At 39.4% G+C, this 26,764-nt stretch overlaps 1 protein-coding gene across 3 annotated transcripts in view; it reads left to right on the top strand.

Moving 5' to 3' along the window:
* PLD5 (phospholipase D family member 5) overlaps positions 1–26,764 on the top strand; it is a 484,123-nt gene that overhangs the window by 425,522 nt on the left and 31,837 nt on the right. For all 3 annotated transcript variants that reach the window (XM_007535606.2, XM_007535607.2, XM_060192042.1), the window contains exons 6-7: positions 16,373–16,570; positions 26,129–26,265. In XM_007535606.2, the coding sequence (XP_007535668.1) occupies positions 16,373–16,570; positions 26,129–26,265 (335 nt within the window). The remainder of the gene's footprint in view (positions 1–16,372; positions 16,571–26,128; positions 26,266–26,764) is intronic.

Here is a 26,764-nt window from a genome sequence, read left to right as displayed (position 1 = left end):
CCTATTAAAGGAGTTGTGCAGGTTTAAATAAATGCAGACTTATAAAACATTCATAACAATGAAACACTCTACCACTAGCTAGTACTATGTGTTATTTCTCCCTAAGCAGTAGGCTGATAACATCTCCTGGATTGTGTCAAACCCAAATACCCTAAAAGATCTCCCATACTTCATAATGCCCTTGGGCAAGGGACAGAATGGAATAGATGAAAAAGCTCAAGGTTAAAATAAAACCATAATCCTAGAAAAACTTTTTGGCAAGGTATGACAGGTTAAGGCCCCAAAGTTTCTGTTAGCTCCATGGACTGACTACTACATTCATTTTGTTGAAAAAGAAATCATTCTCTTCATAAAAATAATTGTATTCCAAAAATTAATTAGCTAGTACCTTTCCATCTTTTCTCAAAATTACTGTATTCAAATAGTTGTACTATCAAATCAGCTGTCAATTATGTATTTTAAGTAAAAATCCAGGATGGTCATCCCAAGTGTCCAGCAGGCCTATGGGAGCCATGGAAGCTAAGCATCTCCCAACAGGCCAAGGGCTGATCACTGGTAAGGCAAATTTGGAAGTGCCTCACTCCATCAGTCAACTAATCTGTTCCTTTTGTAATCTAGACACACAGCTCCTCAGAAGCTGTCCTTTTTCAGATTTGCTCCTAAACCTGTCCTGGCATTTTGCTTTGGCTGAAGAATCTGCAAAACAAACCTAGCCTTTTCTTTCTCATCTTCAATCAGCACCAGCCAGGTGTTGATTGAAATGGATGTAATTAGAAATGGGTTTGAGTGATTCCAGGCTTGAGAGGAAGTACTGCAAGTATAACTGTCTTCAGATCTCTAGAGGCTTGGTTTGTTCCATTGCCTTCAGATTCTCAAGCTGTAAATTAGTCACAGAGCAGGATGATGTTAGAGGCTTCAGATAAGAGCTCACAAGGAGCAGTTTACACAGCAGAGCAAAGGGGGCTCTAAATCTTTGTTCAGAATAGAAGCATTAGAAATACTAACCTAGAGAGATTACACTGAGAAACTATACCCACTTGCATCTTAATGATGATAAGTGGCATATAAGGGGAGGCCTGGAGAAGATAAATGCTGAGCATTTTAAAAAGATGTTTTCCTCCAATGTGATCACACTTAAAGGGATGAACATCACTTCCAACTACCATGCCACCAAACAAGCTTGCTTACTTTATGCTTTCAGTTTTTCTACTAGCTTTAAAAGAATTAAGTCACTAGACTTTTAAAATTTTTATTAGTGACTTAATAATGATTAACAAGATGGCAAGATAACAGGGGTATAATTCCACACAGTCCCCACCAGAGTTCTGTGCCCCATCCCCTCCATTGGAAGTTTCCCTATTCTTTATCCCTCTGGAAGTATGGGCCAAAATTCTTTTGCAGAAGATGGAAGGTTTGGCTTCTTTAATTGCTTCTTCACTGGGCATGGACAGTGGCAAGTTTATCCATACCCCCAGCCTGTTTCTATCTTTCCCTAGTCGGGTAGGATTCTGGGGAGGTGAGGTTCCAGGACACATTGGTGAAGTCGTCTGCCAGGGAACTCAGGATGGCATCATGGTAGCATCTGCAACTTGGTGACTGAAAGCAAATAAGATATAGAGCAGGACAAGTTGTATAATAAACAGGAACCCAAAGGAGGAATACAGCAGATGAAAATAGAGGTCTTCATGTGGGAAGAAGCTAGGAAGTCTATTTGAAGTATGTTCTAAGGGAACTGTGACTTTAGTAATTTTTGCCTGAGCCCAATAGCTAACATACAAAACTATTGTCTGGGAGGATGGTGACAGAGTTGAGAACAGGGCTTGAAAGCTGGATTAGGACAAAGAATAGGCTTCAAATATGAAGAAAGTACACAAGTACCATTAAGTGTTAGCCCCATTGATCTGACGTAGAGCCCATATATTCATATTTAGCACAGGAGCCTGTGTGACCTGAGTCACTGTCAGTCTGAGCTTTCAATCCATGGTCATAGCTGAGAAAGTTCTAGGCTTTACTCATTTCAGAATCAGTCTTCCTCAAGTGGCATAGTAGGTTAACCTAGCCTCCCTTCAGAGAGCAGGGCAGTACCTATCATTGCTGCTCCACAGTGAAGGCAAGGTCCTGGAGGCTGGTCTAAGATTAAAGGTGATTTAGTATTAAAAACAAAGTTATTGAGGCATTAAAAACCTTCTCTGACAAGCAACAGTTGAAGAAATCAACTATCACTAAGCCTGCCCTACAAGAAGTTCTGAAAGATCTTCTATAAACAATCAGATCACTATAAACATGCCATATATCAGAATACTCTAAATATCAATAATAAGGACATTAAAATATCTTCAATCTGTATTATCAATAAATGTCAATTTCCTGAATTTACCTATTAAAAGGCACAGAGTAGGAAGATAGATCAGAAAATACAACCCAACCATATGTTGTCTGCAGGAATCCCACCTAACTGAACAAGACAAACACAGATTCAAAGTGAAAGGATGGAAAGCTATCATAGAAACCAATGGTCCACAAAAAAGGGCAGAAACAGGTATTCTCATATCGGACATGATAGACTTTAAAATAAATAAAATTTAAAAAGATAGGGCTGGACATTACTTAGTGCTCAGAGGATCAATCAATCAAGAAAACTTAGTGATTATCAACATCTATGCATATAAGGAAGGGCCATCTAAATGCATCAAACATCAGCTGAAAGAGCTACAGCAATATATTAACAGCAACACAGTTAATAGTAGGAGACTTCAACGCCCCACTCTCTCAACTTGACAGATCATCCAGGCAGAAAATCAACAAAGAAACGAAGGAGCTAAATGAAGAGATAGATTAACTAGAACTACTGGACATTTTCAGAGTAAAAATTTTCAGCCCATCTTGGATGAAGCTTGAAGAAATCATGTTAAGTGAAATAAGTCCGAAACAGAAGGATGAATATGGGATGATCTCACTCACAGGCAGAAGTTGAAAAAACAACATCAGAAGAGAAAACACTAAGCAGAACTTAGACTGGAGTTAGTGTATTGCACCAAACTGAAAGACTCTAGGGAGGGTGGTGGGGAGTGGGGAGTTCATGTCCTAGAACAGGATGGCAGAGGACCTAGTGGGAGTTGTAGTGTTATGTGGAAAAATGAGAAATGTTATGCATGTACAAACTATTGCATTTACTGTAGACTATAAAACATTAATCCCCCAGTAAAGAAAGAGAGAAAGAAAGGAAGAAAGGAAGGAAGGAAGGAAGGAAGGAAGGAAGGATGGATGGATGGATGGATGGATGGATGGATGGAAGAAAGAAAGGGAGAAAGAAAGAAAGAGAGAAAGAAAGAAAGAAAGAAAGAAAGAAAGAAAGAAAGAAAGAAAGAAAGAAAGAAAGAAAGAAAAAAGCTATTGTTAGAAATGCAAGGTAGTAGTTTAAGTCCGGTCACTGAATTCAGTCAGTTTACAAATTTGAACATTAATTGCTTAGACTAAAGGAATATACATACTCAGAAATGAAATCTATGCATTTAGAGAACTCAAGACATTCAATCTATTTCCCATGACATATTGAGTAAATAGTGATTTATATAAGTATAAATGAATAGGAGTATAGAACAACAAAATCTCACCACCAAAGGTCTTTTTCCCTTCCCCCACCCTCCTACAGTGGAGCTGTCCTCTCACAGAGCTTTTTACTTTGGTGTAATACTCCAAATTTAGTCAAATTCTGCTTTGTATTTCCCTTTCTGTTCTTTTTCAACTTCTGTTTATGAGTGGGATCACCCCATACTCATCTTTCTCTTTTTGTTTTGTCTCACTTAACCTAATTCCTTCAAGCTCTGCCCAAGATGAGGTGAAGAATGTGGATTCCTTATTCTTAATATCTGAGTAGTATTCCACTGTGTATATATACTACAATGTTTTCAGCCACTCACCTGTTGTTGGACACCTGGTTGTTTCCCGGTTATGGCTATTGCAAACTGTACTGCTATGAATATAGGTATACCCATATCTTTTGGGGTGGGTGTTTTTGACTCCTTAGGATATATGCCTAGGAGAGGAATTGCTGCATCATAAGGAAGGTCCATTTCTCTCCACAGTGGTTGGACCCATTTACATTCATCACCAGCAGTGCAAAAGGGTTCCTTGGTCCCCGCAACTTCTCTAGCATTTACTGTTGCTGTTGTTTCTGATGTAAAACATTTTCACAGGATTGAAGTGGTATCTGTTGTCTTAATTTTCATTTCTCTGACAATCAATAGCTTGGAGGATTTTTTCATGTGTCTATTGGCCTTTTGTATCTCTTCTATGGTGAATATTATGTACATATACTCTCAGAGTTGATTGAAATCCATAATGTTATGCATTCCAAAGCAAGGTGCTTAGCGGAATCTGTAACCAGAATAATTACTTGGCCTTAAATTATAATATACAAAGAGTCTTCCCAAAGTGTAACCCTTGTTCATGCCTTTCCACAAGAGCCATTATTGCCTTTATTTATCCCCTTCAATTCCTCCTTCCTAGCTACCTGTATAACTTCCTGATTCAACTGATGCAATAAGAAACAACACTTCCTTCTATAATCATCTGACTTAGGATAGAATAGTGACACTCAGTATATGTTAGTTGTTGGTAACTGTCCTTTGTTGCAACCTTGTGATATATTTATTAAGGGATAAAGGTGGTGATGATGCCCTCCAGCAAAAAAACCCAGCAAGAATATTGAAGTTGAATCAGTTATTATTTATAAATAATGACAATGTAGATAATGCCAAACTGAAACGTCTCAGTAAACAGATTTTAGAAAGGATTTTTTTAAATTTCTTTATTGGGAGATTAGTGGTTTGCTGTTGACAGTAAAATACAATAGTATGTACATGTGTAACATTTCTCAGTTTCATACATTAACAATTCGTTCCCAACTAGGTCCTCCTCTGCCACCATGCTCTAGGACCCAGGCCCACCACCCCCACCTTAGAGTATACATTTAAAGAACTCAAGTTGGTGCAATATACCAACTCCAGTTCAAGTTATGATTTGTGTTTTTACTTCAGTTATTATTGTTCAAGCTCTTTCTGTGAGTGAGATCATCCCATACTCACCCTTCTCCTAGACAGGATTTTTTTTTAAATTTCTTTATTGGGGGATTAATGCTTAACATTCGACAGTAAACACAATAGTTTGTACATGCATAACACCTCCCACTTTTCCATATAACAATACAAACCCCACTAAGTCCTCTGTCATCTTTCTTGGATCTATATTCTCCCCACCCACCCACCCAAGAATCTTTTACTTTGGTGCAATACGCCAGTTACAGTTCAGGTTCAACTTGTGTTTTCTCTTCTGCTTTTGTTTTTCAACTTCTGCCTGAGAGTGAGATCATTTCATATTCATCCTTCTGTTTCTGATTTATATCACTTAATAGAATTTCTTCAAGCTCCATCCAAGATGGGCTGAAAACTGTGAAGTCACCATTTTTTATAGCTTAGTAGTATTCCATTGTAGATATATACCACAACTTGCTCAGCCACTCATCTGTTGTTGGACACCTGGGTTGCTTCCAGGTTTTGGCTACTACAAACTATGCTGCCAAGAACATATATGTACACAGATCCTTTTAGATGGGTGTGTTGGTTTCCTGAGGATATATCCCCAGGAGAGGAATTGTAGGACCATAGGGTAGGTCTATTTCTAGCCTTCCGACAGTTCTCCAGACTGTTCTCTACAGAGGTTGGACCAATTGACATTCTCACCAATAGTGCAGGAAGGTTCATTTGGCCCCACAACCTCTCCAGCATTTTGCTGCTGTTCCCTTTTCTGATGTATGACATTCTCACAGGAGTGAAGTGATATCTCATTGTTGTCTTTATTTGGATTTCTCTGACAATCAGAGACTTGGAGCATTTTTTCATGTGTTTCTTGGCCTTTTGGATCTCTTCTGTGGTGACTATTCTGTCCAAGTTCTCCCCCCATTTTTGGATGAGGTTATTTGTTGTCTTGTTGTTGAGTTTGGCAAGCTCTTTATATTTGTTGGTTATTAAACTCTTATCTGATGTATGGCATGTAAAGATCTTCTCCCATTCTTTGGCGGGTCTCTTGGTTTCTATAGTGGTTTCTTTTGCTGTGAAGAAGCTTTTTAATTTGATGTAGTCCCATAGGTTTATACTTGCCTTAGTCTTCCTTGTAATTGGATTCGTTTCATTGAAAATGTCTTTAAATTGTATGCGGAAAAGAGTTCTGCCAATATTTTCCTCTAAGTATCTGATAGTTTCTGGTCTAACATCCAAGTCCTTGATCCACTTGGAATTTACTTTTGTATTTGGTGAAATACAGTGATTCAGTTTCATTCTTCTGCATGTTTCAACCCATTGTTTCCAACACCATTTGTTGAAGAGACTCTGCTTTCCCTATGTAATAGTCTGGGCCCCCTTTGTCAAAGATTAGATGTCCATAGGTGTGGGGCCTCATTTCTGGGCTCTCAATTCTATTTCACTTGTTAGTGTGTCTATTAATGTTCCAGTACCAAGCAGTTTTGATGACAACGGCCCTATAATACAATTTGAAATCTTGGAGTGTGAGGCCTCCAGTTCTGTTCTTTCTTCTCAAGACTGTTTTGGCAATTCTAGGTCTTTTATGGTTCCAGATAAACATTTGTAGCATATATTCTATTCTCCTAAAAAATGTGGTTGGGATCTTGATGGGGATAGCATTAAATTTGTTTATGGCTGTGGGTAGTATATTCATTTTGATGATGTTAATTCTTCCAGCCCATGAACATAGAATATATTTCTACTTCTTTGTGTTTTTTTCAATTTCCTTGAGTAGTGATGCCAGAGCTCAAGTGGGTTAGCTCTCAGCCAGGAAGGTAAGCAACCAGTTCTCCCTTGCTCGTTCAAGGGACAACGCAAAATAGAGACAAGAGACACTGGGGAGAATTGAGGCACTCTCGTTTATTTGGGGGTGGGCTTGGGTTTAAATAGGGTTTCAGTCAAAGAACATTTTTCAAATACATCAAAAATTACAGGTTTCTTAAAGGTCAGCTTGCCCCTATGGTAGGGGGCTGGTATGACAAGAATTGATGAGATACATAAAGGTCAAGACAATTATTCTCCATGATGCAAGCAACTTAATTATCCAAAGGTATTTGAGAGAAACATAGGGGTTAAACCAGCAGGGTGAGATAGAAAGAAGATAAACATAGCATGGTAGTTATCAGAGCTATAACGAAATAGAGTTTGGAGTTTCACTGACTGAACTCAAGGAGGTGTTTGATGGAGTATGCTTTCTCTAGTGATCAAAAGTGAGGTGATTGTGTGAACCCTGGGTGACTATGTGAACTTTGAATGAACCTTAAGGGAGGCAGCCATGTGGCCTGCAGTTAATGGGGAGAGGCAGTGAGGTTTCTGTGGGCTTGAGAGTCTGAAAGGGAAGAACTAAGTTTGAGAGACTGTTTTCCCCTTTGCTCATCTCAGTTGAGAGCGACTAACAAGGGGGTGTCTCTATCAGAACTCCATCCAAGGATGGGGGGAATTTTCCCTAAGCTCTGTCAAGCTTACACATATAGCCCCACATAGTGACTCATAATTTTCAGTATGTAAGTCTTTCACTTCATTGGTTAGGTTTACTTCTAGATATTTTGTTGTTTTTGTAGCTATAGTAAAAGGAATTGATTTTTGGATGTCAACTTCTTCTAACTTAGTGTTTGCATAGAGGAATGCCACTGACTTTTGAAACTTAATTTTGTAGCCTGACACCTTACTGTATTGCCTGATGATTTCCAAAAGCTTCTTGCTGGATTCCTTAGGTTTTTCTATGTATACTGTCATGTCTTCTGCAAATGGGGATAGTGTGATTTCTTCTCTTCCAATCTGTATCCCTTGAATTCCTTGTTCTTGCCTGATTGCTATGGCAAGAACTTCCAACACTATGTTGAATAGTAATGGTGATAGTGGGCAGCCCTGTCTAATACCTGATCTGAGGGGAAATGCTTCCAGTTTTTTCACCATTGAGTATGATGTTGGCTGTAGGTTTGCTATATATAGACTCCACTCTCTTCAGGAATTTTCCATCTATTCCCATTTTTGTAGTGTTTTGATCATAAAGGGATGTTGTATTTTGTCAAAGGCTTTCTCTGTATCCATTGATATGACCATGTAGTTTTGGTCTTGCTTTTGTTGATGTGGTGGATCACATTGATTGATTTACGTATATTAAACCAACCTTGCATGCCTGGGATAAACCCCACTTGGTCATGACGAGCAATATTTTTAATATACTGCTGTATCCAGCTGGCTAGAATTTTGTTCAATATTTTAGCTTCTATGTTCATCAAAGATATTGGTCTATAGTTTTCTTTTTGGTTGTGTCCCTGCTTGCTTTTGGTATCAAAGTGAAGTTGTCTTCATAGAAGCTGGAAGAGAGTATTCCAGTGTCTTCAATCATCGGAAAGACTTTTAAAAGTAGAGGTATTATTTCTCCTTTGAAGGCTTTGTATAATTCATTTGTAAACCCATCTGGCCCAGGACTTTTGGTTTTGGGAAGCCTTTTGATAACTGTTTCAATTTCATTAGCTGTGATGGGCCTGTTCATGTTATCTAGTTCCTCTTTACTTAGTTTTGGAAGTTGGTAGGTATCTAGGAAATCGTTCATTTCTTCCAGGTTCTCTAGCTTGGTGGCATATAGTTGTTCATAGAAGCCTCAAATGATATGTTGAATTTCTGTGGTGTCTGTTGTGATATCTCCTCTTTCATTTAGTATCTGATTTATTTGGGTCTTCTCCTTTTTTTGTTTTGTGAGTCTGGCTAAAGGTTTGTTGATTTTGTTCATTCTTTTGAAGAACCAACATTTACTTTCATTCATCTTTTGTATGGTTTTCTTCTTTTCATTGTTATTTATTTCTGCCCTAACTTTAGTGATTTCTGTCCTTCTGGTTGCTTTAATGTTCCTTTGTTCTTTTTCTTGGTCTCTAAGATGTGCAATCAAGCTGTTTATTTGTGCTTTTTCTTATTTCCTAACGTGTGCTTGTATGGCTATGAACTTCCCTCTCAGTACTGCCTTAGCTATGTCCCAAACATTTTTATAGCTTGTATCTTCATTTTCATTGAGCTCTCGAAACATTTTGAGTTCTTCCTTTATTTCCTCTTTGACCCAGTAGTTGTTAAGGAATGTACTGTTGAGCTTCCACATTGTGGGGCTATTAGTAATCTTTTGTTGATTGTTAAGTGTTAGTTTAATTCCACTGTTGTCTGAGAAGATGCCTGGGATGATTTCAATGCTCTTGAATTTGCTGATGCTGTCTTTGTGGCCTAACATATGGTCTATCCTTGAGAATGACCCTTGTGGACTTGAGTAAAATGTTTATTCCAGTTTTAGACAGGAATTATCAATGGTTTATCTGGATAAGTGCCTCAACAAGTACAGCACAAGATTTCCGTAGGTGAGGGTAAGCTTCTAGGTTTTGTCCCTGCCACCTCATATGATAGAGTGGTGCTCTGGCCTATTTCTCTCATAAATATAAACTAGTTAAACAAGAAAGAAAGAATGCATTATGAAAGTTGGACTTGCTATAGATAATTTCAGGTAAGATTCAGGTAAACAAAACTTGCTCAAGATTGGATGCTATTCAGGAAGTAGGGACACATTTATAACAGAGTAGCTCAATATATAGAACCTCTGTGGGATGGAAAGAAAGACAAATATGATTGGTAAAGTAGCAGCTGTCACTCATATTGACCAGATTGGTGGTTACTTGGTCATTTTTGTGGCATAAACAATACTCACATACTTGTATCAGTTCAGCCATGATTATGAAGATGTCCAGTTTTTACTTTGATCCATCACAGACATTCACAGAGAGGCCTTGTCTGATAATTCTTTTAAAAATGGTTTATGTTTAACAAGAGAATACCAAGAACAGATGTGAGTGTCAGGCCTGTTTTGGAAACATCAGTGTCAAACTGTAAGCAGAAGTCAGCTTCTACATGTGAGAGACTGATTCTGCCATTGTCATTCTCAGTAATGACGAAGAGCTAGTTCAAAGTCATCCAGCTCGTGAGCTGAAGAACTATAATGTTAATGTAATTATACCTGATCCCTATCATTTGATCTCATTTATTTTCATGAAACATATTTTCATTTTTCCATATTTCCCATAGGAACCCAGCCAAGCTACATTGGATGTTCTGTAGAGAGAATGAAATTGAGTCCTTTATTTTTTTAAGATTAAAAAAAAATTATTATCTCTATTATTTATTTATTGAATTGAGACAGTCAGAAATCAATAGGAATGGGGAGATAGAGATGGAGATGGTCTATCTTTCTCTCGTACTCCTTGTCTTCCCCTCCTCTCTCCATTTCTTTCTGTCCTATCCAACAACGAATGACATCAATAACAACAATAGTAATAACCACCACAACAAGGCTACAACAACAAGGGCAACAAAAGGGGGTAAATGGCCTCTAGGAGCAGTGGATTCATGGTGCAAGCACTGAGCCACAGCAATGACCCTGGAGGCAAAAAAAAAAAAAAAAAAAAAAGAATTCAAGCCTAAGGTGGCCTAGACAGACTCCTCTCCAATAACACACATACCCACATACTCGAGAAATAGTGCAACACCTAATTGTTTCATCATTGCACATGCTCAGTTCTCTGATTCTGCTCCTCACCACTATCTACTAAAGGATTAACTTTATGACCAGTAAAGGCTTATCAGCAGAATCAAGTAAAAATACCATACTTTCATACATTTGGTGAAATAGCTCAGCCTGGATTCAAGCAAACCTTTAAACTTTACGCACTAAAGTACTAGAAGCATTCCGCAGAAGCAGAAAGTGGTGAACTTCTGAAGCTACCACTAAATCAGGCTCTCAGTTAAATATTTTACATGCATTTATTCTCATTTATCTTTCCTAGAAATCCTATGATGCACTCCCATTTATACATGAAGGAAGTAAAGAGGTTAGGTGCCTTATTGTGAGGGAGTTAGTCTGTCTTCAGAACTAGATGACAATTTGTGGTTACCTAGAGGCATCTGTTGTATGCTTTACATTGGGTTGTTCTAGCTCTCCCCCTGCCAAAAAAATTGGATCAGTCCTGCTAGTTTTGTGGGCCCGCTTGGCCCCGCCCCTAGGAACCCTGAGAGGGTTCCAGAGTTGCAGAGTTAGAGAGAGTTCTTGGCGCCACTGCGGGGAAAGAGGCAGCAGAGTTCTGTTTGGTGATTAGTTTTGTTTAGTTTATGAATTGTTGTTCCTGAATAAAGAAATACAGCTTCCCTGCCCAGCCGTATGTCTCTGGTCATCTCTGTTACCTGCCCATGAAGCTAGCCCGGCCAGCTAGAGCCTCCGAATTTTAACAACAAATGGCGCCCATGTGGACCTGACCTGCGCATCTCTCAGATAAGTGAAGACAATTTGGCTACCTATGTACTATGGCCTTCTCTTCTGCTTGTGAAGAGATCTCCAAAGGCCTCTGCTCTTTCTTCACGAGACTGTTTTGGTCTTTCTGGAACATTTATCTCTGGACCACTCTGTGGTTTCCATGCACTCGGGCACACTCAAAACAGCCAGAGGAGTCGGGAAGAGTCAGCGGGCAAGAGGCGAGGTGCGGAGCTGCCTTTTCCACCTGGTGGAACAGCCAGCCAGCTGGCTGTGCCCAGACAACCCCGTGCACTGCGCCCGCAGCCCCGCAGCCCCACAGCCCGCAGGAGGCCGACGCCACCACACGGGAGCCCAATGCCAACACGTAGGAGCCCGATGCCACCACACAAGAGCCCGATGCCAACACGCTGGAGACCGATGCCAACACACAGGAGCCTGATGCCACCACGCAGGAGCCCAATGCCAGCACGCAGGCCAGCCCACAGGAGCCAGCTCTCCACCGCGTGGCGCAGGGCACTGGATGCGTGATCCCTCCACACTGCTCGGCCACTGCGAACAGGGCAGCAGACATGGCAAGGGCCATGGGGCAGGGCCACAGCAGCCTATCGAGGCCGCCATCACTGGGCACCTCAGCCCGTGCCTTCTACAAGGCTGGCCCGCCCGCCCTCGTGCTATGAATTCTGGAATGATCCCGGACCTACCAGACATCCCGGGCCCCTTGCCAAAACTGGACACACTGGCCGAGATCCTCAGCTGCAGTCTGAAGACAGACAAGCTAGAGTACGCAGAGATTCATGCAGAGATCGCAACCTGCAATTCCTAGAAGTGAAGCTGCCCAAGAGACCACCCCTGGACAACGCACCCCCCCAACAACTAAGACAGTACAGATTTAAATTCATGTTTGAAATGACATGTCTTCGTAACAAAGGTTTCTCTCCTTGTGCATTAATGACCATGTTTATGTGTATGTTTAAAGTTTGGTAAACAGTAACTTTAAGGCTAAATTCTTACTAGTCAAAGTTAAATAAAAAAGGTTTTCAACATAATTCTCATAAAGATAAAATTAACTTACATTTAAAGTCTGAGGTAAAAATTAGTTAACAATCAATATATTTTAACTAATTTGGTCTAAACAAAAGGTTAAATAGACTTGTTGATATGTAAAACTCTCCATTACCTTCTCTATTAAAAATGGTAGATCACACAATGGCTATGCTAATTATTCTCATGCCTGAGGTTTCCTTTTCTGCGCACACCTAGGGTGTGTCTCCATCTTGAATGGGTGTAACAAAAGATCAAAAAGACGTTGTTGATATGTAAAAGTCTCAAATTCCTTCTCTATTAAAAATTTTAGATTGTGCTGTGGTTATGCTAATAACAAGTTTTGTTTCATAATAAATAAATTGCAGCCAGCTGCCTTTGGGACGCTAGGCTGTTCCCCACCCCCATACAAATGCCTGTCGAGGCAAGTACACCCCCCAGAGGCAATAAATGTTTTTTTTTAAGCTGATAAAGTTTTGCCCACAGAGGTAAAAAAATATGGCCCCCTCAGGGCTTCCCTTGGCAGCACACTGGTTCTTGTTACTTGCTTACATGTTTCTCCATGTTTGTGCCAGTTTTTTTTTTAAATGCCTGTATGATAGAGGTTTCTGTTCACCCCACACCCTTGATACTGTAGTCATTTAGTTAAAAAAGAAAAGGGGGAATTGTTGTATGCTTTACATTGGGTTGTTCTAGCTCTCCCCCTACCAAAAAAATTGGACAGTCCTGCTAGTTTCGTGGGCCCGCTTGGCCCCACCCCTAGGAACCCCGAGAGAGTTCCAGAGTTGCAGAGTTAGAGAGAGTTCTTGGCGCCGCCGCGGGGAAAGAGGCAGCAGAGTTCTGTTTGGTGATTAGTTTGGTTTAGTTTATGAATCGTTGTTCCTGAATAAAGAAATACAGCTTCCTTGCCCAGCCATATGTCTCTGGTCATCTCTGTTACCCGCCCGTGAAGCTAGCCCTGCCAGCTAGAGCCTCCGAATTTTAACAACAGGCATCTTTCTCTCTCTATTGTTCATAAGCAGGTAAAAAGTTATCAGAGTTGATACCTTGCCAACCACCTAGATGTCAAATTTCAAAAAGCTAGTGACTCAAAAGAGCTGCAATTTATTGTCTCAGAGTTGCAGAGGCTACAAGTCTGAGCTCAATAGGTTGAGAGAGCCATGTTGTCCCTGAAAACTCTATGGGAGACTCTTTACCTCCTAGCTTCTGGAAGTTGCTGGCAAGGGGCATTCCTTGGCATATGGGTATATCACCCCAGTTTCTGTGTCCCACTAGGTATGTTTCCTGTACATCTCTTTGTCTATATTTACCTTTTTTTATTATTTTTTGTTTTTTCCCTTTTGTTGCCCTTGTTGTTTATCATCGTTGCTATTATTGTTGTTATTGCTGTCATTGTTGTTGGATAGGACAAAGAGAAATCGAGAGAGGAGGGGAAGACAGAGAGTGGGAGAGAAAGATAGACACCTGCAGACCTGCTTCACCGCTTGTGAAGTGACTCCCCCTGCAGGTGGGGAACCAGGGGCTCGAGCCAGGATCCTTCTGCCAGTCCTTGCACTTGCGTGGCTCCCTATATTTGCCTTTCTTATAAAATCACTTGTCACATTAGATGTAGGGCTTACTCTAATTCAATATGACTTCATCTTGATTGCATCTGCAATCAAGTATTTCACAGGAAGGTCATTTTCACGGATTCAAAGTGAAAGTGAATTTGGCAAACAAGATTGGGGCCCCTACTCAACTAAATATGTGAATATTGATACCAAATAAATATTAGATAATAACTATAAAAATTATGCTTTATCAAATCTATTTATATGTAAGGAATAAATTCTATCGTCACAGATCAACAAGCTGAAATTTAAGAGTTAAATAATTTACCCACAACTACTCAGTAAGCAAGTTGCAAAGGGAAGATACAAATTTGTCTTATTTGACTTTAAAATAATGCCAGGCCACTGGCCACAACCATATAGGAGTCAAAAGGAATTGATCCTGGGAGTCAGGCAGTAGTGCAGCGGGTTAAGCGCAAAGCACAAGGACCGGCATAAGGATCCCGGTTCAAGCCCCTGGCTCCCAACCTGCAGGGGAGTCACTTCACAAGCAGTGAAACAGGTCTGCAGGTGTCTGTCTTTCTCTCCTACTTTCTGTCTTCCCCTCCTCTCTCCATTTCTCTCTGACCTAAGAACGACGACAACAATAACAACAACAATGATAAATAACAAAAGCAATAAAAGGGAATAAATAAATAAAATAAATATTAAAAACAGAAGTTTATGAGCAGTGTTAGGGAAGGAGTTCATCAAAGAGACTGGAAACCAAACTCATCAATGCCAGGCTGGGAACCCTTGTAAATTTTACATGCCAAAGCCTCTCAGTGTTCAAGAGACAAAGACTTAGAAATTGAATGATATGTCCAAAGTCCTCTATTTCTTTGGGAAAATCTTTTACTTCACTACACGTCTTTGGCTAAACAATGCAACACTGTTTATTTGTTTTCTTCCTGATGATGACCCCAGCCAAGATCAAAAGAAGTCAGTCCTATGCCTTTGGAATATACCTAAACTAGACCTACTAGCTTTTTCCAAAATGGGTGTCCCATAACTCACCTGCTATATTCTTGCCTTTTTCAGACACCAAGTTGCAGATGCTACCATGATGCTAACCTGATTTCCTTGGACAGAGGACCCCACCAATGTACCCTGGAGCCCCACCTCTCCAGAGCCCTACCCCATTAAGGAAAGATAGGGACAGGCTGGGAGAACTGGTTGATCTGCTAATGCCCATGTTCAGTAGAGAAGTAATTACAGAAGCCAGACCTTCCACCTTGGGCACCCCTTAATCATCCTGGTTCCATGCTCCCAGAGTGATAAAGAATAGGAAAGTGTTCATGGGAGGGGATAGGATACAGAACTATGGTGGTGGGAATTGTGTCAAATTGTATCCCTCTTATCCTATGGTCTTGTCGATATTTTTTATTTTATAAATAAATTAATAAAAATAAAAAATAAATAAAAGAAAAAAAGAATTCAGTCTTAAGAAAAAGAGAAAACAAAAACTGAAACTTGTACCAAACATGCTGTATTATATCAAAGCAAAGGATTCTGGGGGAAGGAGGGGAATGGAGAGAATTGAGAGGGTATCCCCTGGTGAAAGATGGTGGAAAAGTACCTTTGTTGATGTGAAAGTGTTTTGCAGAAACCTTTCATGAGGAGATGAGAAATTATATTCATGTGTGAAAACCTTTACTGTAAACCATTTCTCTCTGTCCTAACATCAATAACAACAATAATAATAACCACAACAACAATTTTTTAAAAAAGGGCAACAAAAGGGAAAATAAATAAATAATTTTTTAAAAAGGTCTGGGAGTTAGCTTACTGGTAGTGCATACACTTGAGCATTTAGGAGGACATAGGTTCAGCCCTCGGCCACCATACTGGAACATAATGCAAATGTGAAGCAGTACAGACAATAGAGCAGTGCTGTGGCGTCTCTCCTCTTTCTTCCTCTCCCTGTATATCATCTTCTGATTGGGGGGTGGGGGAATCCATTGGGTACAATGGAATCACAACAAAGCCCTGGTGGCAAAAAAAAAAAAAAAAAGTCCTAGTTAGTAGTCCAGAAGGTGGCACAGTAGATAAAGCACTGGAGTCTCAAGCATGAGGTCCTGAGTTCAATCCTTGGCAGCACACATACCAGAGTGATATCTGGTTCTTTCTCTCTCCTCCTACCTTTCTTATTAATAAATAAATAAAATCTTTTTTAAAAAGTCCTACTTAAAACTGTAAACATTTTCATAATGCATCAGTTCAATATCCCATAATGTGACTATATCTACATGCTTCTGTATGTATGCCAACAGCCAGAAAAAGTAGATCATTAAAATTTTTTTCCTGTTCATTTTTCCTCTTGAAAATAACACCATCAAACACATTCAGCATTGATGCTTTCAATTTTAATTTCACAGATGAAAGAACTTGGTGTCATCTTCTACAACTGCAGCTGCCTGGTCCTGGATTTACAAAGGATATTTGCATTATATAATTCATTAAAATTCAAGAGCAGGGTGCCACAGACCTGGTCCAAGAGGCTCTATGGTGTCTATGACAATGAAAAGAAATTGCAACTTCAGTTGAATGAGACCAAATCTCAAGCATTTGTGTCGGTGAGTTATTTTACTCATTTTCCTCCTCCCTTTCCTCCTCCTTTCCTCTAAAGACCATTATTAAGTCACAATATTGAAGTGTAACCTTGTGTTGGACAAAAATAAATTAGATAGGTTCTATCTCATCATCTGAAGACTAAAAATATGTCAGTTCTTAAACCCAATCGTATGCTATCTCTAATAATAATTATTACAATGAATCTTAATAATTCCAGTTTTTAGACACTTTGTGTTATCTGAACAGATCCCAGCAATTATCCTGTAGGGGAGACCTCAAACCCTGTTACAAGTGAGAGTACAACCCCCACAAAAACCTTCAGAGGGCAACACCAGCATGGGGGTCTTCTGACATCAGATCCTATCTCTTGTGACCTACCCCAATAATTTCAAAACTTGCTTTTAACAATAGAATCTTCTGATGAAACAAATTTCCTTGCAACTCCATTCCTTTCTTCTTTCTAAAATAGACAAAAGCAGAGCTTGCTCTTGATTGTGTACAAAAGACTTACTCAAAAACTCAGACATCTTACCTAACATATAGGGTGTGACTAGACTGAGAATTACCACCCCCGCAGCACTACCTTTCCAACCCGAATCCCCACCAACTTCTACCCACCTTCTCACCTCCCTTCCACTTTACCCACTTTTCCACATGCCTACCCTCCTCTACCACCCCATCAACCTTTCTAGTCTCCCTCATACCTTTGCACATGCCCCAACTATCACACTCCTACTTCCTCTGGCCATTCCTATCCATTTCATCTTCTCCACCCATCTCAACCTACCCCCTTTCCTCCTCCAGAGGCCACTCTTCTTCCCTACCTCCTCTGCCACTCCATCACAGACCCCATGCTTGTCTACCCTACAGAACAAATACCACAGCTCCAAAGTGGACTAGGACAAACAACCCTCATCCTTGAACTTTAAAGTTCTTAAAATCAGTTAAAATGTAGCATTTAACCCAGTGGACCTAGGGTATAATCTCAGAATTTGTAGTTAAGTCAGTCATCTAAATTGATCCTGATGCTTACAGAGAAGCTTATAGAGAATTATTTAAATCATGCTTTTAATTTAACCTGGTTATTTCACATTAATTAATGTCAGTGTTTTTATACCAGTGACTTTTATGTCACTGAAGAGTATTTCATCATAGTGGAATGCACTCTGTTTAACTATTAAATGAAAGCACAACCCAAAAGTTTAGCAATGTGGCAATAGAGGGGAGGAGGGAGTTACATCTACATATCTTTTTTTTAATTTTTTTATTTAAGAAAGGATTAATGAACAAAAACATAAGGTAGGAGGGGTACAACTCCACACAATTCTCACCACCCAATCTCCATAACCCACCCCCTCCCATGATAGCTTTCCCATTCTCTAGCCCTCTGGGAGCATGGACCCAGGGTCACTGAGGGTTGCAGAAGGTAGAAGGTCTGGCTTCTGTAATTGCTTCCCCACTGAACATGGGTGTTGACTGGTTGGTCCATACTCCCAGTCTGCCTCTCTCTTTCCCTAGTAAGTTGTGTCTCTGGGGAAGCTGAGCTCCAGGACACATTGGTGGGGTCTTCAATCCAGGGAAGCCTGGCCAGCATCCTGGTGGCATCTGGAACCTGGTGATTGAAAAGAGAGTTAACATACGAAGCCAAACAATTTGTTGAGCAATCATGGATCCCAAGCTTGGAATAGTGGAGAGGAAGTGTTAGGGAGGTACTCACTACAAACTCTAGTGTACTTCTGCTTTCAGGTATATATTTTGCAGTAGTTTATGGATACGTGTGAACATAAGCTCTCTCTCACAGAAACTGGTGTATATCTAGGTTATGGAACTTTGTTAGAAAGTAAACTACCTGAGATGAAATTAGAGTGTACTATAAAAGGAAAGGTCTCACCCGAGTAATGAAGCTGAAGGGTTGTCATTCCATGCGTGAAGTCTCTGGACACAGTCTGAGGTGAAGCATGTTGAGGTGGCAATCGTTGCGTTGGTTAGGTTGTGATCGGCGGATGCAATATTATTTGGTTTGGATTGGGAGATGCATACGGGAAAGTGGGCCCTATCCAAGGGTTCCAGGACTGGGGGAAGTAGGGACTTTATAGTGGAGATGTGAGGTTCCTGCTGTCTTAGGGTTCAAAAAGACAATCGATAGTTAATGTTATCATCACATTATTTGGTAATTGGGTTAACTTTGAAAAGTCCTTTTGTTAGGGTTTGCTGTATAGTATCCAGTATCTTGTATATAGCTGTGCTATTGGATGCTTCTAATCTACTTGGTCTAGGCTTTTGAGAGAGTCCGCATATCAAATACACAGCCTATATATTAAAAAGATTCAGTTTGTGTTTTGAGAAACTTTGAGACATACAATTGATTTTCCCCCTCTCATATTAATTAACTAGTGATTTATATGTCTACATTTTGCTAGGAGTGTACATAAACACCATTCCCACCACCACAAGACTGTGACCCATCCCTCCCACCCACTCCCACCCCCCACTGGTCCAGGAAGATGCATGTCTACCCCTCACCACAGGGTTTTTACTTTGGTGCCCTACTTACAATTTGATCAGGTCCTGCTTTTAGTTTCCTTTTCAGATCTTCTTACTCAACTTCTATTGATGAGTGGGATCATCCCATACTCATCTTTATCTATCTGACTTAGTTCACTTAACATAATTCCTTCTAGCTATGTCCAAGATGGGTCAGAGAAGGTGGGTTAATTGTTCTTGATAGCTGCATAGTATTCCATTGTGTATATATAACACAGCTTTCTCAGCCACTCATCTGTTGTTGGGCACCTGGGTTGCTTCCAGGTTTTAGCTATTATGAATATCTTAAATAACATGTTCACATAAATATTAAGCAGAAATAGACTAGGAAAAATTTTGTTAGAGAAAATAATCTGCTGGATTTAAGGGTGATAGAGACAGAGAGAAATTAGAGGGAAGGGGGAAAAGAGAGAGAGAGAGAGATGAAGCAGACATCTGTAGCACTGTTTCACCACTTGTGAAGCTTCCACCCTGCAGATGAGGAACAAGAGCTTGAACTTGGGTCCTTGTGCACTGTTATGTATATGCTTAACCAGTTACACCACTGCCCTATCCCCAAAAAATCTATTTTTGGAATATATGGATTTCAGTAATTCAGAACTAAGCACTAAGCACTATATTGTGTAGGGCATCTTACCAAAAAAAAAAAATCTGATATTCAATTTCATTTTCACTCAAAACAACTGGTAACACCAAATAGTATTCTCAATTGGTAGATGAGTACAATTAGAAAACTTTTCAAGAAACAAACCACACAATAACAGAGTGACATGAAATCCCAGAAAACACTGACTCAGCCAGACCCAGTAGGAAAGGAGACAACAAGAAATAGATATATTGTGAGGTAATTGCTAGCTTTGAACTTATGCTTTGAATCTTAAAGATAAATGAACATAGTAAATGCAGAAATTTATATTCTGACCCTTATAAAAGATGAGGATATCTTATTGCCTTTCAGTCACCAAGTTGCAGATGCTACTATGATTCCATCCTGACTTCACTGGGCAGATGAACTCACCAATGTGTCCCACAACCTCACCTCTCCAGAATCCTACCCCACTAGGGAAAGACTGAAATAGACTGGGGGGGTGTGAATTGACCTACCAATGCCCATGTTCATCAGAGAAGCACTTATAGGAGCCAGAATTCCCACCTTCTGCACCTCAGAAAGAAATTTGGTCCATACTCCTACAGAAATAGATCATAGAGGAAGTAAACCAGAGGGCTCTGTACCCCCATTGCACCAGGACCTAAAACATTGGTCACCAGGAATCTTGTTTTTATAGCACTAATGCAGAGGAAGTGAGTCTGGAAAACACCAGAGGAAGCTAGACATGGTTTCACTTATCTAAGAGAGAAGAGGTAAAAAGGAAAGACACTTGTAAGTAGTAATAGGTGTATGTATGGGTGAACTAGAAAGGAAGTGAAGGCAGAACTGTTAATATATATGTGTGTGTATTTATATATATGTACATATATGCACATATGTATGCATGTACAGATGAATAGTTTTAGAATCAGCCCGTATTTGTGATCTTGGGAGAATTACTGCTATTTCCAGTGGAGGGGATGGGACACATAACTCTGGTGGTGGGAACTGTATAAAATTATACCCCTTTTCTCTTACAGTTTTATAAGGCAATATTAAATCTCTAATAAAAAATTAAGAGATGGGGAGGACTTTTGTATCTGTCAAAATTAAAGTTAACATATCCGCTAAAGAGAGAACTCAGTCCTTTAGTCAAATCTAAAATGAAAGGCTTTTGCTGTACTCTTCAGCAAATTAAAAAAAAAAAGACCTTGTTATTAAATCATTTGTCACAAGTTATGAAACATTCTTCCAGGTACAATCTTTCAGATAGTGCCCTTATTTTTATTTTCATTTTTTAACTTACTTTATTTTCTATTTCTTACTAACATTAAACTTACCTTTAACTCTCCTTCTTTCCTTCTTTCCTTCCTTCTTTCCTTCCTTCCTTCCTTCCTTCCTTCCTTCCTTCCTTCCTTCCTTCCTTCCTTCCTTCCTTCCTTCCTTCTTTCCTTTCACCAGAGCACTTCTCAGCTTTGGCTTATGGTGGTGCAGGGCATTGAACCTGGAACCTCAGACCTGAGAGTCTGATTGCTAATAACCATTATGCTATCTCTCCTGTTCTAAACTTACCTTCAAATTTCAGTCTAAAAAATGTTATTTGAGCACTATTTGCAGAGGTATAGAAAATTAGAAAGCCGCCATTATTCCAACTACATATCTGATGATTTCAAACATGGTGAGTATTTAATATCTAATTCAGTATCTGAAAGATCTGGTGAATTACTGATATCCACATATTGCAAAAACAGATCTTAGGGGCTGGGTGGTAGCACAGCTGGTTAAGCATATACACAAGTGTGAGCAAGGATTGAGGTTCAAGCCCTTGGTCCCCACCTGGAGGATGAAAGTTTCACAAGTGGTCAAACAGTGCTTCAGGTCTCTCTCACACTGTCTCAAAGCATGGAAGGATCAATGTGCATAGGCATTCAGAATGAAAAGGCCCCTGATTAAGTTGACTCCTGATATGTCAAAGGGAGAATCAGTAATTTGCAGAGACAGGTAACCACAAAGATTAGATCTAGAATGTGTAAGACTCAATTACCACTTCCTGAATCCTGAATCATGTACTACTGCTTGTTCTGCTTCCTGCTGAATCTACTCCTTTGTAAATTGAAATTTATGATGTATCATAAAATCTTGCTATAAAAAGGCTCTGGCCCTAAAGGGGGCATTGTTCATTTCAAGTCCTAGGTGCACATTCAGTGAAGACACATCCAGGGTGTCAGTCAGGCATATAACTTAGGTCTTTCTTAAGTAATCATTTAGGGTCATGCATCACATGCTCCTTGGGAGGACAACAGACACTCCATTATAGAAAATGACATCTTTCACCAGACTTCCTTGATCTTACCTCTTCTGTAGCATTTATTACCTTTTTATAACTGTTCATCGGTCATCTTCCCAGCTGTTTTTTAAGTCTCTGAAGATCATACATAACACTCTTTTCATCATTGTTCTGTTCATCTTGTCACTCTGTGCTCCACAAAATCAGCTATAAAGTTTGGGTTGATTTTATTTATTAGTAACAATTTTAGTAAATAGCTCCAGGATACATACAATTCTCTGACTAATATGTACTCAACAAATTGTAAGATAGACTTATTTAAATTCAACGAATTTGTAGTAAAGTATTTTAAAATGGTGTATTTTGTTTTCGTATGTTTGACTACACAAAAATTATACATATACTCAAAGATCTTAAGAATTATTATTTGAGGACCAGATGGTTGTCTACCTAGCAGCACGCAGATGTTACACTTTTCAAGGACCCAGGTTCAAGGCCCTATTCACCTGTAGAGGGGAAGCCTCACAAGTGATGAAGTGTCTTCCTCTCTATCTATCATCTATCTGTCTGTCTGTCTGTCTATCTGTCTATGTATGTATGTATGTAAGTATGTATGTATGTATCTATCTCCCCTCCCTTTCTAAATTTCTTCATGTCTCTATCCAAAATAAATAAATAAGATAATTTTAAAAGAACTGCTCTTCCCCAAATTGGATGATTAATTATTTAGAATAATTAAGTGTATATTTTAAGTTATAGTATACATTTAACTTATTTCCACTTTTCTCATGTCCCAAACACACTAGCAATCACTATATTTGTTTCTTTTCTCTCAGACAATGCCAACCACTATTCTGCTTTCTGTCTCTCAAGATTTGCCACTTTCTGAACAAGTCATATAAATGGAATAATATACTATGTAGTATTTTGTAACTGACTTTTGCATTTAATATGATGCTTTCAAAATTTGTTGCAATAGCATCAATCAGAATTTCATTACTTTTGTATTAACACTTGAATATTGACTTATAAAATTATGGGAGAACAGAGGTATTATTCCACACCATTCCCACCGCCAGAGTTCTGTGTCACCATTCCCTCCATTGGAAACTGCATTAGTTCTCCCAATGTCACAGATATGGATTGGCTATTATTTCTATAACTAGATAGGTAGACAGACCAGACAGATAGATAGGTAGGTAGGTAGGTAGATAGATAGATAGATAGATAGATCTTTTTTTTGTTTGTTTGCTTATTTGTTTTTTGCCTATTTTTTCCTATGGTCCTGCCTTCCTTTCTAAGTCATACCTGCTCCTTTTACTACTCCTGAATATCCTTCCTTTTTCCCTCTTCTCTCTCTGTGGTTCTTAATGAAGTTGGAGTTCTGAGCCCTATGGTCATCTTCTCCTAACATTTCTCCCCCTCTAAAAGTATGGGCCAAAATTTTTTATGGGGTGCGGAAGGTGGGAGTTCTGGCTATTGTTTCTTCTCTGGGATGGCCTTTGGCAGGTCCATCCATACCCAGAGTATTGTAGGCCTCTGGGGAAGTAAGGTTCTGCAGGCACATTTCTGAGGTCATATGCCCAGGATGTCAGGATGGAATCATACTAGTATCTGCAACTTGGTGGCTGAAAGGTGGTAAGATATAAAGCAGGACAAAACAATAAAATTAAACAATAAACAGGAAACAAAAAAAGTAGGAATAGAGCTAATGAAAATCAAGATTTTTTTAGGGTGGAGAGAAGCTACGATGTCTATTTTAGGTATGTTCCTAGGGGCCCATGACTCCATTACTTTTTTAGCTAAATATTATTGCATTGTATGACTATGCCACAATTTGTTTACTCTATCAACTGATGAACAGTTGGGTGCTTCTACCTATTCACTGCTGTGAATAGTGCTACTACAAATGTTTGCTTCTAGGTAACTCACTAGCTTAGTAACAAAGAGTTTGCATATCTGATGCCCCAGCTTACACCATTGATGCCACATATATCAGAACTGAGCAGTGTACTGTATTCTGTTCTCGCTGTGTGTGTTTCTCCCATAGAAATAAATATTTTGGGATTTGTGAGATAACATAATGGGTATGTAAAGAAAATTATATCCTGAGACTTCAAGTACTCAGGTTCAATCCCCAGCACTACCAAAATTCCCAGAGCTAATCACTGCTAAGGAAGGAAGGAAGGAAGCAAGTGGGCTGGGAAGACAGCATAATGGTTATGCAAACAGACTTTCATTCCTGAGGCCCTAAAGTCCCAGGTTCAATCCCCAGCACCACCATAAGCTAGAGCTGAGCAGTGCTCTGGTCTCTCTATCTTTCTCTCATTTAAATAAATAAATATTTAAAAAAGAAAAAGAAGAAATGAAGGAAGGAGAAAAGGAAAGAAGAAAGGGAGGGGAAGGAAAGAGAGACTGGGTGGTGGTACACCTGGTAGAATACGCACATTATATTGCACAAGGACCTGCAGGGAGAATGCTTCATCATTTGGCATGTGGGTCTCTCTCTCTCTCTCTCTCTCTCTCACACTCTCTCTCTCTCCTCATTTCTCTTCCTTACCTTTTAGTTTCTCACTGTCTCTATCCAAAATAAATATGTAAAAAAAATTGTTTAAAGAAAAAAAAAGAAAAAATTTCAACTTTAAAGAAAAAACATCCTGTGCAAGTTATTTGAACTCCTATTATCAACTATTTTGTGGTCTTTCTTAGAAGTAAAATGTGTTTATACTATGCTAAACATTTTGATAAACTGCCAAACTAATTTCCAAGTGGGCAGCACCATTTTACAGTTCCATCAGCAATGAGTTAATGTTTCAATTTCTCTACATTTTTACCAATACCTATTATTTTCTCTTTTATCCCTCCTAGTGAGTGTGAAGTGGCATCTTGTGATTTTTGATTTGCATATTTCAATGTGTTGATTGGCATGTTATCTTCTTTAGAAAAATGATCTTCAAATTCTTCCATGCAAATGAGGGAGGCAGAATGGATTGTGAAAGAACAGAAGTCACATGTGTTTGTTTTTAAATTATGGAAGGATGGGCTTATTAAAGAACCTGTCTAGTAAAATATCATGGAGACAAAGAAAGGCAGTATGGAGCAACACAAGTGCCTGAATGAGGGGAGATTGAGGAAATCAAGGTGGTGTTGGGGAAAGTGATGGTGGGCAGACATGGAGGCACTACAGAAGCAAGGTACTACTGTCTCAGTGACAGATGGAGACTCTGAGTATCATGGTAGGAAAAGGAAGTAATTAGCATTGGCTTTCTTTTTCTTTTTTCTTTTTAAATAAATAATTCAAAACATATGAATTTAAACTTTCTTCAAAGAACCAAACTGCAAACTATCTCTAATATTTTGAGGTGTATGCACCAAAAGTAATAATTCCCTCAAAAAAAATTTAAAGGGTAAATTTCAGTGCTCTACACATTTCAGTCTTGATAGAAAATATATTTATTTGTCTATTCTCACAAAACATTGGACAGTATTTTTACAAGCACTCAACTAAAAGTCAAGATCCATTAAGACAAATAAAGTAGCAATAATAATATTTAAAAAGGGGGACTGGGTGGTGGCACACCTGGTTGAGCACACATGTCACAGTGCACAAGGACCCGCGTTTGAGCCCCAGTCCCCATCTGCAGGGGGAAAGCTTTGTGAGTGGCAAAGCAGGGCTGCAGGTGTCTCTCTCTGTCTCTCTCCCATCTCTACCACCCGCTTCCTTCTCGATTTCTGGCTGTCTCTATCCAATAAATAAATAAAGAGTTTATATAATAAGAATAAGAATAAGAATAATATTTTAAAAGAAGGCCATTGGGGCTGGGCAGTGGAGAGCCCAGGTTGGAGTCCCTGCTCCCCACCTGCCGGCGGGGGACCACAAATGCCTCAGGAGTGGTGAAGCAGGTCTGCAAATGTCTGTCTTTCTGTCTCTTTATTTCCCCTCCCCTCTCAATTTCTCTCTGGCCTGTCAAATAAAATAGACACGGCAGGGTAGGGGGAAATGGATGCCAGGAACAGTGCATTCGAAGTGCTGGCACAGAGCCTCAGCAATAACTTGTTGGCATAAAGAAAAAAAATGTTTTGAAGACTTCAGTGGTCAAAAATTAATACTCTAAAATTCTGGGGTTTGTGTCTTCACAGAACTCTCCCAAACTCTTTTGCCCTAAAAATAGAAGTTTTGACATTGACGCCATCTACAGTGTGATAGATGATGCCAAGCAGTATGTGTACATTGCCGTCATGGACTACCTGCCTATCTCCAGCACAAGCACCAAAAGGTCAGTGAGACCTAACATCTACTTTGAACTTGAACCCTGAGGAGAGATCCGCAGGCACTAGGCTGAGGACAACAGTGAGGAGTAGACAGGAGATAGCAGTGAGGACACTGAGATGCAATTAGGTTGAGTCTGAGTCTGGATACACAGACTTCATCCATTCATTTCTTCCTTTTTTTTTTTAAGAAAGGATGCAGGTTTATTTTAAAATAGAAATAATCACATTATGATGAAAACTTGATGAATATCAAATGAGATAAAGGTATCAGAGTAACCAGAATAGTAAATGGTGTCCATGTTTAAGGCTGTGTGGTCACATTCTACAGAAGTACTTCAGTGGGTAGCATGCATTACAGTCCTGAGAGTTAAGGTGGATTGTTTTCAGAAAGTTATTTGAAAGTAAAATCAAAATCTATTGGGAAAGATATTACTTAAAAATAGTAGTTGAGGTGTGCCCAAAGAATATACTAAACAGTAGTAAGTCTGGCAAGATTTTCCTTAA

This window comes from Erinaceus europaeus, chromosome 6 (assembly GCF_950295315.1).
Source record: "Erinaceus europaeus chromosome 6, mEriEur2.1, whole genome shotgun sequence".
Classification (NCBI taxonomy): Eukaryota; Metazoa; Chordata; class Mammalia; order Eulipotyphla; family Erinaceidae; genus Erinaceus; species Erinaceus europaeus.
The sequence above is the reverse complement of the archived record's forward strand: the minus strand, read 5'-3'. Positions and strand labels throughout refer to the sequence as shown.